Genomic DNA, 17,784 nt, shown 5'->3' on the forward strand with positions numbered 1-17,784 from the left:
CGGGTATTAAGAAGCAGCTGCAAATTAATCCCAGCTTTATTTATTTATTTTTAGGTACAGCAGCGCAGCTCCTGATGCCCTTATCTTTTTGGGTGCACCTGGAACTGTGAAAGATTTAGACTTGCAAATCCAAAGCTTAAACAGTGTAAATAGTTTTGCTTTAAACACTCCAGGATGAAAAAAAGAAAAAAAAAAAAAAAAAGAGAGAGAGAGAAAGAAAATCATACTCTATATTTGGCTTTCGAATTTGTTACGTGTGCAGAAGAGGAAGGCTTGGGGGAGCTTATGGATTTGCATGGGAGCTGAAAAGCTTGTGCCTGCTTGGCTGGGCACTCTGCATGGATTTCCCCAACTCTACCCAGTGCCCTTAAAATTTGCCTTTTAATGTCATTTTCCCATCTCAGAATAAAATTCTGGCTCTTCAAGCATTAATTTTTTGGCCAGGGTCTTGCAGACTCTCTGGGGTTGTCCTTTACATCCCTGGAGATTTGTGCCACATGGGCCATTTTTTAGCTATTTGTAGCAAAATAGGAAACTGTATATAAGAAATAAATGAGCCACAGCAGCAAATCCCTGGCCCATGGATAAGACATGATTAGGAGACCCCTCAGTTCAGCGCTGGGCATTTTTCCCATTTATTCCACACTCCCCAAAGTGTCTGGAGGTTGGTCACAAACAGCGAGCAAACCTCCCCATGGGACAGAGCCCAGGAGCACTTGAGGCTGCTGTGAGTGAGGAACCCCCTGTCCTCACATGCCCGGTTTTAGGGTAGCTTTTGCAGGTCGAGAGCAGGTTAATCTGCCTGCAGGGTCAGCTCCGTTTCCCAGCTTTTCTCTGGGAAGGGTCCATGTGCTTTCTGCAGGCTCAAAAACCAAGAAGCCAGAGGAAGCTTCAAATCCATTTGTATTCATTCACCTTTTTTTTCCCTGTCTTAACTGTTACGGCACTCCCCAGTGTGAGCTCCTCGTTTTTCAGCGTTTGGAGCTGGCTGGCAGCTTTTCAGTTCCCATCAGTGGAATAAAGTGGACGAGCACCCCCAGGAGCCCGACAGCACCCAGGGAAAGTCAGGATGGGGCAGGGGGGACGAGGAGGGACGGCCGCACCCGCTGCTTTTCAGTAATGACCCAATTTACTCAAGTTTTTGCCTCTCTCGCTTCTTTCGCTATTAAGATTTATGGGGAGGAAGGTGCCCAGCTGCATCTCAGCGCAATAAACCTCTCGTGGTTGGTAAAAACCGCGCCGCTATTCCTCCAGCTTGTTAGCAGCCAGGAAGATGGAAGGAAGTGGGAGGAATCCAGAGGGTGAGGGTTTCGAGTGCCTCACTCGTCACTGCTGAACCCGGCGCTATTTATGGTGCAATTATCACCGCAGACAGACTCCTTTATCATCCAGCCAATATTCTGGGTAGAAATCCTATTGCAGCTCAGCCACTCCATACATCATCCGGGCGCAGGCAGCAGCCAGGTGACGAGGTTCACGCGCGGCTCTGCCACGAGGCAGGGAGGGGGAACCAAGCACCTTTTGCTCTCTGTATCTGAGAAGCAGGTTCCCCCTCAGCTCTGGTGCTTCCTACGCAGCTCCTGCACAGCCCTGTCCCCTCACTTCTTCCCCAAATTACTTTTTTTTTTTTAGGGAGGAACTTGCACTTTTCTCCTTCTTTTGTGCTGAATCCCCTCTGAAGTTCAGTTGCACTTTAGCAGGGGCATGTTGGGCTTGTAGAAAAACCCCATGTAATCTGTTCCTCTGGCTGGTTGGGGCAAGTACAGAGCAGAATGGTCCATGAGCAGCACCAGGGAAGACAGTTTTCAGGAAAAAGTTTGTACAGTAGATTCTCTGGTGTCTAATAGGGGTTGAGCATCCCCATCCCCTCCCCTTGGCAAATGCATTTCTCTTCTCTATTTCACTGCCTGTTGTCAGAACTCGATATATCTGGAAGCCCCTTCCCCCCTGTCAAATACAGGTGCTATGGGGCAGCTGCCAGTGGGAACCAGCAAGGACAGATGCTGGCAGCTGGGTCACGGAGCCTGAGTTTCCTGCAGAACAGGACCAAGCTCCCACCCATCCCACTGCCCAGGTGTGGGACCCTGCTGCAGTGCAGATCACCTCAATCTGTCATGCTCATCAGCCCCATCACCTCCCCTTTATCTTTGGTTGCACAGAGCCAGGCTGCATTTATCCAGGATAAGCCTCAGTACTTACAAGGGGTGCTATACGGGAGCTACAACAACCATTGCTCACGATGCCTGCTACCTCCTAATTGCCACTGACTCCTGCCTTTTCACATTGCCGGTGCTTGAAAGGGGAAGAATAGATCTAGGAAATGTAATTTAACACCCCAAACATGCTCACGTAATTGCAATCCCCGTAAGCCAGCCACACAAAACTCTAAACAAATTCGATTAATTTATTTCAATTTGCACAAGTCTCCCTCTCAGACTGTAATTAATGGAGGGAAACAATTAAGGTAAACACAGCACAGCTGAGAGAGCTGTCCTTGCTAGAAGTCACATTTTATTTTAATAACGTTGTATTTATATAAGTTCCACACTTTTAACAAATTTCCCATTACCTCGATGTTTAATCAGTGCTGTAAATATTTTGCCTCGGCTGGAGCGGTTTTGTGAAATCAGAAAGCAACAGGGATGGTGTGGGGCAGGGGGGGACCGAGCCACTGATGGTTGCTCGGGGGGACACGGGATGTGGCCAGAGGCTTGGGGAAGGGTCTGGGCACTGTGTATGTGTGTATATAGGGCCCTGCATGGCCCCCTTCTCTCTGCACACACTGAGCACTGGTGGAGGTTGCTTTGCTGTGGTTTGCCAGGCTTTGGTGGCAGTCCCTCGTTGTGTTCCCTAAGAGGACACCGGCTCTATGGGTATCCAGGGGGTGAGGGTGGCACTGGATCAGACAGTTTTTCTAGTGCAATGGGCCCCAGTGGGCTTTTAAAAGCCTTTATGAAGAGCCTGTCCCTGTAAATCAATTTACTGCAGGTATAAATACCTGTGGTCACCCTGACATATCGGGCAGGTTCCTCCAAACTGCTCCAACACTGGCTTTGAATCCCTTTTTTCATCACCTGTCATTTTCTAGCTTTGAAGACATCCCGTGGGTGAGTTTTCTTGAAAGAGAAGGCACATCTATCTTCACTGTTTCCCTTTTTTTTTTTCCTATTTTGAGAAACAGGAACAATGTGATCCATCTTTTATTGCACCAATTGGTCTTTGCTAAAGCACGGAAAAAAATTAGGTGCTGGCTTCCCCCCTTCTTCCCACTGTCATTAACCTTAATGTGTAACATGCTTCTCTTCCAGTGCGAGCGTGGCCTTACTAGAGAAGGAGATCTTAGTTTTAACAATCTCGTGTTGATTTTCTGCTATCTCGGGTACCGGCTGGTCTAATTACTTTGGAAATATGCCATTTGTTAAAGAAAGATGAGGCACAGCCTGACACCTGCTGTACTAATTACTTGCCTCTTTAGCTAATTGCTTGCCCACACTATTAGGTGAGGGAAGTTGTCACTGATAGTTCGAGTCAAAGATGCTGAACGGGAAGGAAATCGAGAGGAGGCTGGGGAGTTGGGATGGAGGAGAGGGGTCAGTGCCGATGCTGCTTTGCAGCTCTCCCAGGATGCAAACCCCCGGTGTAGGATATGCCCAGCAGCCACAAGTGGAGGCTGGGTGGGTGGGAAGAGTTTTTGGAGAGCCTTGTTGGGTGACCTTGGGCACCACGTTGCCTCTCCCCGTCCTCGGTTCTTGTCTGTAAAGCCGGAGAAGGAGACCGACTTCTGTGTGAAAAGCTGTGATGACGAGTGTTACATAAAGGCCAGAAATCATCACCAGTTATTGTTGGGATGAGCAGGGGAGGAGATGGAAAAACACAGGGGGAAAGAATTGCGAGCAGCAGCAAGCAGACCAGTGCTGCAGGTGGTGCGGAGCCCTCATGATATGGGTCCCAGCCCTCATCTCACCTCAGGGCAGGGGGACTGGAGGTGCCCAGAGCTCCAGCCTTGGCCATAGCAGGCAGTACCCAGTCTGGCTCGAGGAGAAGAAGGACTTGAAGCAGGAGCTTTCAGGGCTGGGGAGGGGGCAGTTCCCTGATGTCCTCTGCATCCCCACAGAGTCTCTCCAGAGCAGCCTGGCTCCAAAATCTGCCCCAAATGGCTCTTGAAGGGAAGAGCATCCCAGCAGGGAATCACTGAAAAAAAACAGTGATGAGCCCCAGGGCCAGCTCACAGTCCCACCTGGTGATGGGGACACCGGGGCCGGGCTGGGAGGGTGCCCTGTCCTGGCTGCCACACTGACTGCCCCCATCCCCATCCCCATCCTGCTCACCTCCCACCTATGAGCTGGCCAGAGGGACCCCCAGCACCAACCCCAGTCCTGGGGAACAGGAGGTGGCCTCAAGTCTTGCCCTGCTCCTGTCCCCAGCCCCACTTCCCTGCTGATGGAGATCTGGGGGCAGCCCGGCCCTACTCGTTGTGTGGGGCTGGAGGGGACAAAAGCGTGGCCAAGGATCCGGCTGTGCGCCCCTAAAAGCGCTGTGCCTCCCCTGCTGGATGAGCTCAGCCTGCTCCTGACCCCTAGTGGCACGGCACGGCTCGGCACGGGGACCCTCCGACACGCGTGGGCACCTCCACCCGGCGGATTTTGGAAGCCCTTTTCGGGGGGCAGAGGTCAGCAGGAGCTGTTCCAGCAGGGCATCCCCAAGGGGAGCGTCCCCTCGCCACCCAGGGCACCTCTCCCTTTGGGAACTCGTGCACGTCTCCCACACAGGACATGTCCCTGGTGCCAGCTGCCCCGTGCAAACCTGCTCCCAGCTGCAGCCCTCTGCCCAACACCACGAGGAGGGGACAGGGACAGGTGCTCTCCGCAGCACTGGAGGGACAGACACCCACCAGGGTCATCCCACACTGGTCACCATCCCTCCCAGACCTCTGTCCTGGGTTCCCATCCTTCCCCAAAGCTTCCCCAAAGCCCTTAGCTGCAACGATGGGCAGGAACCAGTCCTGGTGTGTTTCCACGTGCTCTTTGTCCTCTCTGAAACAATTTCTCCCTTCCCCTTGCTGTTATCTACCCTGTGTGCACGGTGCCCACCTAACCTGCCACCAGCAGTGCATCGCCTCTTCACATCTCCCCAGGATGCTCCAACTTTCATCAAGGAGCGGCTAAAAGGCAAACACGAGCAACAAAACAACAAAACAACAACAAAGTTCTTTATTTCAGTGACCAAGAAGAAAAAAGAATTCAAAGAGAGAAGGTACTAACACAGACCCCAAAGGTGCTCCAAACAAACTGGAGCGATTTGCACGAGTCCCTTCCCGCAGCAAGCCAGGTTCCAGCATGAACATGGCCCAGACCCATGGAGAGACCCAGGGAGCTCCCACGCCCAGTAATCAGGCAGCTTGTGGGGCTGGGGGGTCACAGGGGTGCTCACATCCACCCTGCAGAAAAGAAAGGCACTTCCCAAAATCCAGTGGTACCCTGCAGAAGGACACGGAGTGGAACGATGGGCAGGAAGGGGCCCTGTGGCTCTGACCCCACCGCCTCTCCCCCTCCCCAGGTAACAGCCCCAGACAGAGCGAAAGCAGGGACACGATTCTGGAATTAACGTTAATCCAACAACTCACTAAGTCAATATTACTCCTAAATTTCAACCCAAAGTCACTGAAATTATGGATGGGAGGCAAAAATCCCAAAGTTTTAGGATCTCCATGGAGTAAAGCCTTGCCTGTGCAGGCAGAGGGGGGGCAGTAACTTTTTCCCTCTCTCTGGAGAGGAGCAGCAGCCAGGCACTTGCAGACAGGCACTTGCTCCCCTGCATGGGGTTCACAGCATTGGCCACCGGGTATTGTGCCCTCCCAAGCCCCTCCGGAGATTCCCTTTGACTTCAATCCATGCTGGTTTGGGGGCCCTGAACTGTCCTGGGTCCCAAATTCAAGGGTCACAAGAAACACTGATCATAGGGAAATTGCACTGCTCAAGGGGCAGAAAGTCTCAACAAGCACTGCCAGCCTTAATTCCCCTATCAGCCCCTTCAAGCCCACCGGTGGGTCAGGTCTGACCCCAGAGCCCAACCTGACCCAGGTCATGAGCAGCCTTGGGCAGCTGGGGACTCATCCCCACAGCCACACGGAGGCAGTGGCCCCGCTCTGACCGGTGCCTCCTTCTCTGCCTGGCCAAGGAGGTGGCTAGAAGCAGGCCCGTGGATATCAGATCATTTAATTGAACCTTCCTTCTAGCTCAAATGGAAATTAAGGCAAACTCACAACTAGAGCCTGAGCCTTCAGCTCCTGCAGGTGGAGGAAGCCACCTGGGACCTCTCTGCCTCCTGGTGCCACATCTCCCAAACCTTTAAATCCTCCCCTGCTGCATGGAGCGGGGCCATCTACCAAAACCCCAACGTTGTCCTTCGGACAGGAAGAGCCAAAACCCAAGCAGCCCTGGCACTCGGTCCTCTGCCCTGAGGAGAGTCCTCCTTAGCACTGAAGCACCTCAAAACCGGGGGATTTTGGCTCCCAAGACACCTCCCAGCTTTCTGGCTTGGTCCCTCCTGGTGCAGCTCATGGGGACAGCACGAACAGCGTCAAGTCACCGCCGGGCCCCGCCGAGCTGAGCAGAGAGAGCCCAGCTCCTCGCTGAGGTCCCTTCCTTGGGGTTCAAACCATGAAGAAATGCACGAAGAAACCCAAGGAAGGAGGAGCGGGGGGTCTCCCGTGTGAACAGAGAGGGGGCTGCCGGGGCGGGGGGCTCAGATGTGGCCCCGGGGGCTGTGCTCGGGCAGGGGGTGCACGGCCGGGGGCTGCTGCAGCAGAGCCAGGAGGATGCGCTGCAGCTGGGTGAGGCGGGCACGCAGCGAGGTGCTGGAGAAGAGCCTGAGCTGGAAGGACGGGTCGAGGGGCAGGATGGAGATGAGCCACCAGCACCACATCGGGCCGTCGGCAGAAGCCTGCAGGGGAGAGAGGGGGAGAACCCCGCGTCAGGAGCCGCCAGGCGGGGAGGTGCACGGCCTTTGGGCGGCACTGCTGATGGGGAATATTTGCTCGGAGCAGTAAGAGGGATCCTGCAGCAATGCCTGCCGTGGCTACGGCGCTCATCCGAGCAGCCCTTTCGTCTGTTCAGGCACGAGATGGCTGGATGAACTAATTCAATTTCCAGGCAAACATTCCCTTGGGACTCTCCCCCCCAACAGAGGCAACCTGGAAAGCCTTTACGAAACAAATAGAGAAATGCCTTGCGCATTGGCTTGCTTAAGACCACACTTTTCAACAACACGGAACAAATCCTACATGCTCCTAGAGGCACCCCAGCACAGCAGCACTCAGCCACCACCACCAGAGCAGAGTCAGTCACCACAACAGCTCTTGGTAATGATCCAGGCAGGTAGTACCCTCTTGAAAGAATGAAAATTAAATTTTGTTGTTTTTTGTTTTTTTTTTTTTTTCACATAATCTGAATTTGTCAGAGCAACTTAATAAGTAAATTGGATCCTGCTGGCTTAGCACCTCTTCCCTGGCTAGTCAGGGCTTTCTCAAAGGAACAGATGATGGGAAAGGAGAGCAGATGTGAGGTTTGTGTGTTTGTCCATTTGTTTGTTTTTCTGTATTTTGTTTGTTTGTGGGTTTTTTTGTTTGTTTGTTTGTTTGTTTGTTTGTTTTGTGCAGGGAAGCTGGTGGCCAGGCAGGAATGGCCCTGATTCAAAGGCTCTCTTGGTACCCTGTGGAGCATCCCTTTCCTCGGGCATTACCTGGATGTCCTCCTCCTTCTCCGGCAGTGGCCCATGCTGCATCAAGAGGCGCCTGGAGGCAACGTCTCCGTGCTCACAAAATCTCTGGGCCAACTCGTAGGTGCTTTCGTGGAGGCTCTGCAGCTCCTGCAGCTCCTCCCCGGCCACCTGTGGGGGGAAAAGGAGAGCGGAGAGGGGCGCACATGGGGACAACGGTGCCCACCTCGGGTGTTTTGGCTTTATCTGTCTTTTCTCCACCTCCTCTGGCTTTGTCCCACCAATCTGGGGGCTTCTGCCCTGGCCCTGCCCTCACCTTCTTGTCCTCCAGGTACTCGATGTCAGCGGTGTTGTAGCCGTCCCTGTGCCCGCGTCTCAGCACGCGGAACCGCCGCCCACCCACGGTGTCCACCAGCGACCGGCCGTCCGCCAGCAGCTCCAGCTGCCGGATCTCCAGCATGCAGCCGTAGTCTGCGAAGCTGGAGGGAGCAAGGGGGAGAAAAGAGGGCCTGAGCAGGGTGCTTATGGTGGGAGAGATGCTCGTCCTGCATGCATCATCTCCAAGCAGGGAAAAGGTGCGAAATCGGAAATTAATTCTGTTGTCAGTTGCTGCAAGAGGGCAGGGAATAGTGAGCACTCCCTTGGATTTGTCTTGTATGAAAATGACTTGGGTCCTCATGCTGCCCTGATGAACACACCATCCCACAAGCATCCCAAAACCCGTCTGAGGCCAGAAAATGTTATCTCATTTCACTTGAGCAGGGCTGAAGCTCTGGGAAGATTTGCCATGTAAGTACAGGTGCTTAACGGAGTACTTTAGTACAGGCTGAGCACACCCAAGACCTGGAGGTGCCACCAGGAACACAAGGTGACCATGTTGCATCAAACAAAAGCCTGTTTGGCCCAGCGTGCTGCCACAGCTTGCTATGGACAGAGTACGAGAAGTAAGGCAACCATAAAAAGTGGCCATGGGCAGGCAGCTCGGAGATGTCCCCCTGGGGATTCTGCCAGCAGGATGCAGTGGGAGATGAAATCACACCCTGTGCTTTCATGTCCTCTCTGAACTACTTGGGATTTTAGAAATGTGGAGCTGGTGCAGACAGGAGTAAACGAGCTGGGGCAGAAGGAAGCAGCCTTGTCCTGGTGCTCACCTTTTCCCGGTCTCGTACACGCACATGCCGAACCTCCTCGTGCCGGCCTCCTGGCACTGCCGGATCATCAGGCGGTAGCGGGGCTCGAAGACGTGCAGGGGGCAGGCAACACCCGGGAAGGACATGGTGCATACGAAGATGGGGATGTTCTTGGTCAGACTAAAGGAGAAGAAGGGAGACTGCTGTGATACCCCTAGGAACAAATCCCACCAAAGGCTCTGCATCGACTCATACCCTGCCTGCTCCCCCAAACCACATCTGTCCTTTACCCCATGAAGTGATGCTGTGGTGCAGACCACCACGATGCAGTCCTACAGGTGAGAAGCTTGGGAAGCCCCCCCTGCGTACGCACAACCCCACACACCAGAGCAGGTCCCTCTTACTTGGAGAGCTCGGCCATCTCGGCCTGGTGCAGCTCCCGGCGCTCGGCCAGCTGTGTGGGGAAGGTGGCCAGCATGATGTCCTGCAGCAGCACCGTGCAGCTGTAGCTTCCAGCCTTCAGGTACTGAGAGAAAAAGACCCAGAAAAAGGTTGGACAAGAGCAGGACGGGAGCCCCGAGGCTGTCCTGAGCTCTGAATCAAGCCCACGTGTGTTGGAGCCGAGGGTACATTCAGATTTGAGAGCAGGGGCTGAAGCCCACCAGGGAGGACTGCAGGACTGAGAAGCACTGGCACAGACCTGGGGCCCATCTATCGCAGCCTCCTGTCACTGACACTGATGTGGTCTGTGTATGACAACCTAATTTCCCCAATGGTCTCCTCTGAATCCTTTTTCATTAAAGAGAAAATCAAATCCCCAGGCTAGCAGGTTTTCCATCCATTTCCATTTTTAAAAGTAATTAGCATTAACTTCCTCCTCTCTCTCTCCCCTCTAACTCTCAGCCCTGTTTACGATCTCACTAAATCACTGTGGCATCTCGTGGAAATGAATCTCCTGGTCTTAATTATCAGCTGTCTGGTCATTCATGCACAAGTGGAGCTGACACCGCTGGGCCAGGCGGCCGCCAGCATGTGAGCATCCTGCCTGTCCCCTGCCTCCTGTGTGCCCCCCGTGTCCCACCTGCCCCCATCCCCAGGCACACTTCTGGCGTGGAGACCCGTGCCCTCACCTCTCTCAGGCTCTGCTTGCAGAGGGGGCAGTTGGGCCGGTGGTCCAGGCAGCGCTCGAGGCACTCCTTGCAGAAGGTGTGCCCGCACGGCGTCGTCACCGGCTCCAGGAACATCCTGTAAAAGAGCCACCATCCATGGACAAAGGGGACCGATGTGGGGAAGGAGCACGTGTGCTATAGGCACAGCTCCCGGCCGTCCCCAGCCCTGTGCTGTGGGTATTGCATCTTTGAATCCCCTTATTGTGACTCGAACAGGACTCCAGCTTAAGATCTTATGGGATTTTGCTTCCAGCAGGATCGAGGCATTTCCCCTACTCCCTCCTGCCACTTCAAGGGAAATTCACAGCGATGCTGCAGGATGAGACACCGTTGGAAGCTGTTTCATGCCGTGCTTCCCAAGCCTGGGCAGTACGTGGCTAGGCAACTTGCTTTCACTTAAGCTGTGTTGGCTAATCTTTGCTTGTAACTCCTGTTAATTAAATGCAAAGGTTCCTAGCTGGCTTATTCCTGTAATTACAAGCCTGGGTTCAGGCTGCTGGATGTGCACACTGATGGGAGATGACAACTGTCCCCAGCCTGAGCTCCCTGGCCCTGTGGGGTGCCCATGGGCCTTCTGGGGTGAGCATTTCCCCATCTTCCCGCAGTGGGAAGGTGCCTCCTCCTCCGGCTGCAAGAGCTCAGGTCACTCCCGGGTAGCTCCAGGATCAGAAATGAAATGACCGACTTGATCCCAGCTCAGCGGGGACACTGATACCAGTGGAAATCCCCCACTGCAGGTACAGCTTGGGTCTCCTTCATTCGCACTGAGCCCTGATTCTTCCCGAACACTGCATTTCCTTGCTCTCAGAGAAGATTAAATTCACCTAATTCAGACCAGATTCAGCCTTGAGCTCCCTCCCTGTGGCAGTTCACTCACAGTTCATCCTCCCATGCCATGCCCAGACCTGGAGCAAGCCACTGGGCAGGAGACCCTGACCATCCTGCACATACAGCAGCACAGCGCCCAGTCCTCTGGCAGCAGCACTTGCACAACTGGGACTGAGTTTGCTATTAAGAGGTGAAGAAAGATTCAAACCAGGGAACAGAAGCGGGCAGGTGCCAATTCCTCATCCCCAAAGCTCCCCAGCCGAAGGACTCACCGTATGCAGAGGGAGCACTCCAAGTCAGAAATGCTCAGCAGCTCCCCGAGGTACGGCTGGTTACACTTCGCTGCCTCTGTCCCCTCTTCATTAGCTGGTGGCAAAAGAATAGAAGGAAAGAAAAGACCCCCCCCCATTTTCATACTGAGAATTAATCTTTGCTTTCTGAGGTATATGGAATCGGTGCAAGCATGGTGCAAACACTGAGACTTCAGTGCCAGAATATCTTTTAAAGGGTTATTCTGCAGGAGAAGAGGTTCTGGTGCCTCTGTGGACACTCACCCACTAACAGCCCGTGCTGCCTCTCTGCCACAGCCCCTGGATCCTGCTGTTGCCCTGGGGTGAGGATCCCCTGGCCGTGCTCAGACACCGAGGACCCTCTGCCAGCCTCTGGCTCCTCCTCCTGGTCCTGGACACAGCAAAGAGAAAATTGAGCCCAACACCACTTCCCCCTTTGAATACAAACCCATTCACCCCACCGAGCGCTGGGACATTTTCTTGCGTGTTGCTGTCTGTTAACATCTTGCATCTGCAGGACACCAGGAGAGCGTGCCCCTGACAGATATCCCCATTCAACCCCAAATCTGGGAGCCAAATTTTACCTTTTTTGGGGAGGAAACACAAACAGCCCAAGAACCGGGGCACAGAGCATGCATTCAGGGCATGGTTCATCTCGTGGTTAAAGCATGGGCTTTCCCTGCCCAGATGTACCACCGGGCACTGGGGTGTGTTTGAACCCATTTCTCCCATTTACCCTCTCTCCAAACCTGCCAAATTCCTCCTTAGGAGACAAAGAGCAGAAAATGAGTTTTCCTTAATAGCTCCTAGTGGTCTGAGCTGTTCTCAGATGTGTTTTTTGGATGAAAAACCACCATTAAAACTGAAATTTTCTCTTTTATTTTTCTGAACATAATGTGGCTTTTGTGTTTTGAACACAAAGGTCTAAAATCTTGTGTAAAACAGTGCAGAACAAAACTGGGAGAGGACTGGACACCAGTAGGAGCCTCCTCTGCTCCCCCAGCCCCTGGTTTTTGCTCTCCCACCCCCTGCTACCTGCAGCTGCCCACCCCTGGTATGGTCCTGCCTGGCCTCCCTTCCCCACATCCATGTTCCCATCACTGCAAAATCCCAGTGTGGGACATCCCAAAGGGACCCCAAGTCCCAACACAGTCTCTTACCTGAGCTCGTGCAGAGGGGGATGCAGGGTCCCCACCGTCCCCCCCTGCCTGGGGACCGCTCGAGCCCTGGTGGGCAGCGCGTGGCCGAGCAGCATCCTCCTGGGCAAGGATCTACAAGGAGAAATGGGGGCTCAGCAGGGCACTGGGAGAAGGATCTGCTGGCTGAGCTCTGCCAAACTAACGCCTTAGGGCATAAGGAAGGTGGCAGCAGGAGGCACTGCATACACGAGTTTATTTTAAGGTCTGGGACCTGTTTTCCATTACTCAAAAAAAGCAGAAAGGGAGTGCACTGTGGAGAGAACAGGGTCTGTCCCCATTCCCCTGCCCTTTGCCTCCTGGAGGGCAAAGGTCCACTCATGACATGAAGTCTTCGTGCTGGGGACACTGCCAGCAGCCCCAGTGGTGACAATATTTTGGCACACAGGTGGGTGCTGGCCTGAGTGACACCAAAATGAAATGGCACCAGATCTCCAGTGACAGCTTTCAGCAAACTCGTATCGAGGCAATGGAAAACTCATGGCCCAGGACCCAATTTCCCTTGCTCCCAAAATCAGCCCAGAGCAGCAGGACCGTGAGGGACACGAGTCCTTCAGAGGAACAGGGCACCTCCCTGAGTGACAGGAGGGCACAGGACCATGCAACACCACGGGCCCACGCACCTTCTCCATCTCGCTCTGCGCGGGCTGGAAATGGGGACACAGCGTCAGGCAGTGCTCCCAGGCCAGCAGGGCTTCAGCTCCACGTCCCATCTCCAGAAGCACCTTCCCTTTCCTGAAGAAGCCCTGCAAAGCAGAAAAACCTGTGCTGACTATGAGAAAGTGGCCAGCTGAGAGCAGGTCCCTTCAGCTCCTGTGTCTACCCCGAGCTCTCAGTGCCAAGGGATTCTCCCTCCAACATCCTGCCTGTTCCCATCCTAGGCTGAAGTACCCATCACATCGCTGCCCCATGCTCAGACCTGTCATTTTACCCACCGAACCCACACACCACATCCAACAGAGCTCCAAAATGCAACAATTGCAACAGCCAAGCAAATAAACCCTGCAGAGACTCAGAGATGGGGTCAAAGGGCTTCTGCCTTTGACGCTGCAAAGCTATTGCCAACAAGTGCAAATCAGCAAGCGAGCGCCCAGGTCTGGGGTCTTCAGCCAGGATTTCTCCCAGCCTAAAGCTATCCAAGTGACATTGGGACAGCAAGGGGAAATCCTCTGGGTCTTCCAGAGGATGGATTAGCTCCCATATGCACTGAGATGTGCCTCCAAGGCTTCTCCAGCCTCCCCTCCTCTCACCTCATGCTCCGTGGGCTCAGCCTTGCACACAGCCTCCAGGTCCTCCAGTGCCTCCGGGTACTGCCCCAGTGCCACGAACGCCTCTGCCCGGCACCGCCGCAGGGAGATGTCATCTGGAGCTGGGAAGAGAAAGGTGGGGGCTTGTGTCATGAGCTCGTGCAGGACCACATACCCAGAGGGGGGCATATGCTGTGCAGGCAGCTCAAGCTGAACTCAGCCAGCTCCTCTTCAGCACGAGCCACCGGCCCCATAACTCTCTGCAAGAAAGTCCTTTCCCCTAAATATCTACTTCAAACTCTGAGCCTCTTCCCTGTGTTTTTCCCCATCTTTCCTCAGCCAGGGGGCCCCACTGCTGCCTCGGGGCTCAGCTTCAGCTGCAGTGGGATCTGGGCTCTCATCCATCCTTTTGGGGTGCAGCAAAAAGACTGCACCATGCAAGGCGAGGAGAGACCCTGGGGGAGCAAGGAAGGCTCCAGATCCACCCCACCACATGGCTCTGGGCCCCGCAGCACAAGAAGAGGCTGAGGTTTCCCAAAACAGAGGAAGGGAATTGGGCACCCAGGCCTGCATTATCACGATGTCACTGCTGGGACCTCAGCGTGCAGGCACTGCTGGCCAGGACACCCCAGTGGCATGGTGCAGAGCAGTCCCTCAGAAACCAGCACCCCGAAATCCCACGCGGCACGACTCAGCCAGGTGTGGCGATGCTTTGTGGGTTTGAACCGTGCAGGATTCGCAGACCCACCCCATTATATCACAGCCACGGAGGTGACCTACATCTGCTGCTGACTGCCAGCCAAGGCAGTGGCCCCGCGCCTCCCCCAGCGGCGAGCATCGCCCGACGGCTGCCAAGGGCTGGGGCCGGGGCCACGCTGCGGTGGGGAAAGCACAGCTGCAACCCCGGTCCCTCCGGGCAGGACACCAGTGTCATCACATCTGTCCCTGCTGGCTCCCTGTGGGATGACGGTACAGCCAGCATCCGGGGTCACTTTGGAGCCAAACATCATTGCTGGTGATGTCTCCCGCACTCCCAGCCCCGGCAGCTTTTTCTCCCAGCCCCGGTTCACACCAGGCGCCGATGCAGCCGTGCCAGCTCCCAGCAGGTCCCGACTCGCAGCCTTGTGGCAGCAGGGTGCAGGAAGCCGGCGTCTGCCCTCCCCTGCTGCCACCGTGCCCAGACACCCACAACATCCAACCACGAGGAGGAAGCTCCAGGGCAGCTCCTGCCTCCTTCCAGCACAGCACACAGCATGACCCCACTCTCTGCCCTGCTCCAAGTGCAAGCCAAGTGCAATCTCCCATCCCGAGCTGCCCTGCACGAATCAGGCTGAGCGGGCACCGCGTGCTCCCTCCAAGCCCACGTGCGTGTGTGATGACAGCCACGACCTTGGCACCCGGAGCAGGAAGCAGGAGAACTTGCTGTGCCGTGGCCCGTCCCTCAGGCACACGTCTAGAGATGAAATGCTCCAGCTCGCGGTGACACGTGGAGATGAAAACACAGGTACAAAGTCCAGGGGCTTATTTTCCACATGGGCAAGCGCATTTGAACATTTGAACTGCCTGGTAATAAAGTGTCTGCTTTGGCAGAAACGAGATGTGTAAAAGCAGGCTACAAATTCTGCATTTCTCTCCTGCTGCAGCTATTTTTGATCTATGATATCATTAGACATCGGGGACGTGAGCCAGCTGGCAGACCGGCGGCTGCAGAGTGACTGACAGCACTCCTGGCACGTCAGGAGCCCTCCTGTGTTACGCTGCACCTTTTTGTTCACTTTGTCAACTTGTTATCTTCTGGTTTTCTATTCGCTTTAGCCACGCAGTCTCCCAAGCAGAGCTGCTCTGGTTGGCAGCAAGTTTTGTGCAAAGCCGAGGGTCCCTGCCCTGGCAGCATGGAGTGGGACTGTGCAAACCAGCACACGCACTCCCACCGGTCAAGCTTTTATTAACCTTAGGGGTTTAAAGAGGAGCCCAGGAGAAGCTGTGCAGCCTAAAAGTGGTCAGCAGGCTGCAGGGGGTGGGAATCCTGCCCCGAAAGCACCACCCACATGGCAGAGCCCGAGCAGCACCGGCACACACAGGTTTATGGGAGCTGCAGCCGATTCCTGTTTCCTCACTGCCCCAACCCAGCTTCCCCTGCCCGCCAGGGAGCCGAGCACGTAGTGAAAAAAGGCCAAGGGCAGAGCTTGCAATAGTTTGCTCTTTCTCCTCACAGAGGCTTTTTAAAAAGAAATACCTAAGTGTACCGCCCAACAAGACAAAAGCCTGGCTCTCATGAAAAGAGAAGCCGAGGACGGCGCATGTGCGTTTGCTTTGCACAAAGGGCGCAGGGGATGTGAAGGGGGTGCCTGGGGAGGCTGCACAAAGGGACCCACGCTCTGCTGCCAGCACCAGGACCGCTGGCACCTCAGCCACGCTGTGCACCCCTGGCACTTGTCTGGCAGTGGCAATGAGCGAGGAGCGAGTGCCTGCAGCGGGAGGGGAGCTCGGTGCTGCCCGCACAGCGCTGTCATAGAAACGCCAGAGGACCTCCTGCCTTCACCACCCCAGCCCCCTGCTCTCCAGACGCGTTGTGTAACCCCTTTTAGTTCAGCGGTACTCTCCAAGAAATCCACTTAGGGCTGTGTGTTAAAGCAGACCGACCCCCCCGGCCTGATCCTGATCCTGCAGGTGAATGTCACGGTGGGGCTGGGTGCAGAAGGGGGCTGGGGGACCCCTCTGCGTGCCGTGGGGGGCTCAGACGTGTCTGTCCTAGACTAGAGAAGTCCCAGGCACTTTACATAATGATTGCAAACCCCCCAAACTCTTCCCCTGATGCTGAAACATTGCCGGACACCGCTGGGAAGCTGCTGACGTCTCGTCTATCACTACACACCTCCTTCCTCTCCAGCTGCCCGCTAAAGCCAAGAGCCCGGGGCCAGTGGGACCTGGCTGTGCGCCCCATCCTGCCCACAGCCCTGGCACTGGGGACAAACATCAGGGCTCAACCCGGCCACCACAGCCCCAGAAGGCCAAGACCCCCTGCTGATGCTCTGGCAGGGGTGGGGATGAGTCCCTTACACCTGCAGACACTGGAGAAAAACCCAACTTCTTTACCCCTCCTCCCCATCCCATCTCAGCACTTCCAGCACTCCAAATGAGCTCCCCAGGTCTCCCAGCTCATGCTGGCACGGGTGGCACCGTAACATGGGGACAAAGCGACCCACACCGGTACCCACCTACCCCAACAGCACCATCCGCGCATCCTCACCCCAGCTGGACAACAGACCCGGACCCTCCTGGGACCACCAGCCCCAATTCACCCCCCAAGCCCCTCTGGACCCAGGGGATGCTTACCCAGCTCGACGCCCTTCTGAGCCACCCCCAGCGCCTCCTTCGCCTCCCCACGGGTCAGATGGTGCCGGACACGGGCCACCAGCCCCGCCAGCCGCCTGCCCCGGTCCTCGCACTTCTCCAGCAGGTTGCAGAGCACCACGTTGCGCCTCGGCCCGCCGACTCCCAGCAGCTTGAGCTTCTCCTGGCAGAGGGGGCAGCGGGAGGGCACGGCCCCCCCGAGGCACGGCGTGCACAGCGAGTGGCCGCACGACACCGTCACCGGCTCCCAGAGCTGCAGGCGGCAGGATGGGCAGCGCAGCAGCTCCCCGCTCCCAGGGGGGCACCAAACGGGGCTATCCCCCCTGGGAGGGCTGGGAGGGTCGCGGTTCATCGCTGCTGCCCTTCAAAAGGAGCCGGGGAGCTGCTCCCAGGGCCGGCGGTGCGCGCACATCCCGGGAGCCGCCGCCGCCGGCCCCCCCCAGTGCCACCGGGCTCAGCCCATCCTCCCCACCGGGGGGGCTGCAAAGGGCTGCGGAGCCCGGGCACGGCACGGTAGGGCACGGTAGGGCACGGCACGGCCGGGACACGGCTCCTACCGTGTGTCCCCCCCCCGTAACCGGCGGGGGCACCATTGGCTGCAGCCGCCGCTGCGCTGCGCCCGCCCCGCCCCGCCCCGGGCGCGTTTCGTAACGGGGAACGGGGCGGGGGACGGGGGGGAAAACGGGGTGCTAGGGGGCACCGGGCACCGAGGTGAGACCCGGGAGGGATGGGGGGATGAGGGGAGGATGGGGGATGCGGGGCCGGTTCCCGGTGTGGGGTGCTGGGGGGCTCTGGAGCAAGAGGGGTGAGGGGTTTGTTGGGGTGCTGGAGAGCCCCGTGGGTCGGATGGGGTG

The 17,784-nt window shown here is 56.0% G+C and overlaps 1 protein-coding gene across 1 annotated transcript; it reads right to left on the minus strand.

Moving 5' to 3' along the window:
- Window positions 1-5,191: 5,191 nt before the first annotated feature.
- On the minus strand, window positions 5,192-17,490 carry LOC119718370 (LON peptidase N-terminal domain and RING finger protein 1). The gene is made up of 12 exons (XM_038186594.2): window positions 16,913-17,490; window positions 13,580-13,698; window positions 12,953-13,075; window positions 12,294-12,404; window positions 11,398-11,524; window positions 11,116-11,209; window positions 9,977-10,091; window positions 9,251-9,372; window positions 8,868-9,026; window positions 8,033-8,195; window positions 7,741-7,887; window positions 5,192-6,942 (listed from the first exon to the last, which is right to left on the minus strand). Exons 1-12 carry the CDS (start codon window positions 17,280-17,282, stop codon window positions 6,745-6,747), a joined length of 1,848 nt encoding a protein of 615 aa, XP_038042522.2. The 5' UTR covers window positions 17,283-17,490; the 3' UTR covers window positions 5,192-6,744.
- Window positions 17,491-17,784: the final 294 nt, after the last annotated feature.

Source organism: Anas platyrhynchos, chromosome 14 (genome assembly GCF_047663525.1).
Source record: "Anas platyrhynchos isolate ZD024472 breed Pekin duck chromosome 14, IASCAAS_PekinDuck_T2T, whole genome shotgun sequence".
Lineage (NCBI taxonomy): Eukaryota > Metazoa > Chordata > Aves > Anseriformes > Anatidae > Anas > Anas platyrhynchos.

Bases quoted from the DNA above. Each gene is read 5' to 3' on its own strand.
- LOC119718370 (XM_038186594.2), bottom strand. From the start codon at position 17,282: ATGAACCGCGACCCTCCCAGCCCTCCCAGGGGGGATAGCCCCGTTTGG. The intron at 13,699-16,912 runs GTAAGCATCCCC...TTCTCTTCCCAG, and splicing joins TCAGAAGGGCGTCGAGCTGG to CTCCAGATGACATCTCCCTG. The intron at 10,092-11,115 runs GTGAGTCCTTCG...GCTCTTTTACAG, and splicing joins GAGTGCTCCCTCTGCATACG to GATGTTCCTGGAGCCGGTGA.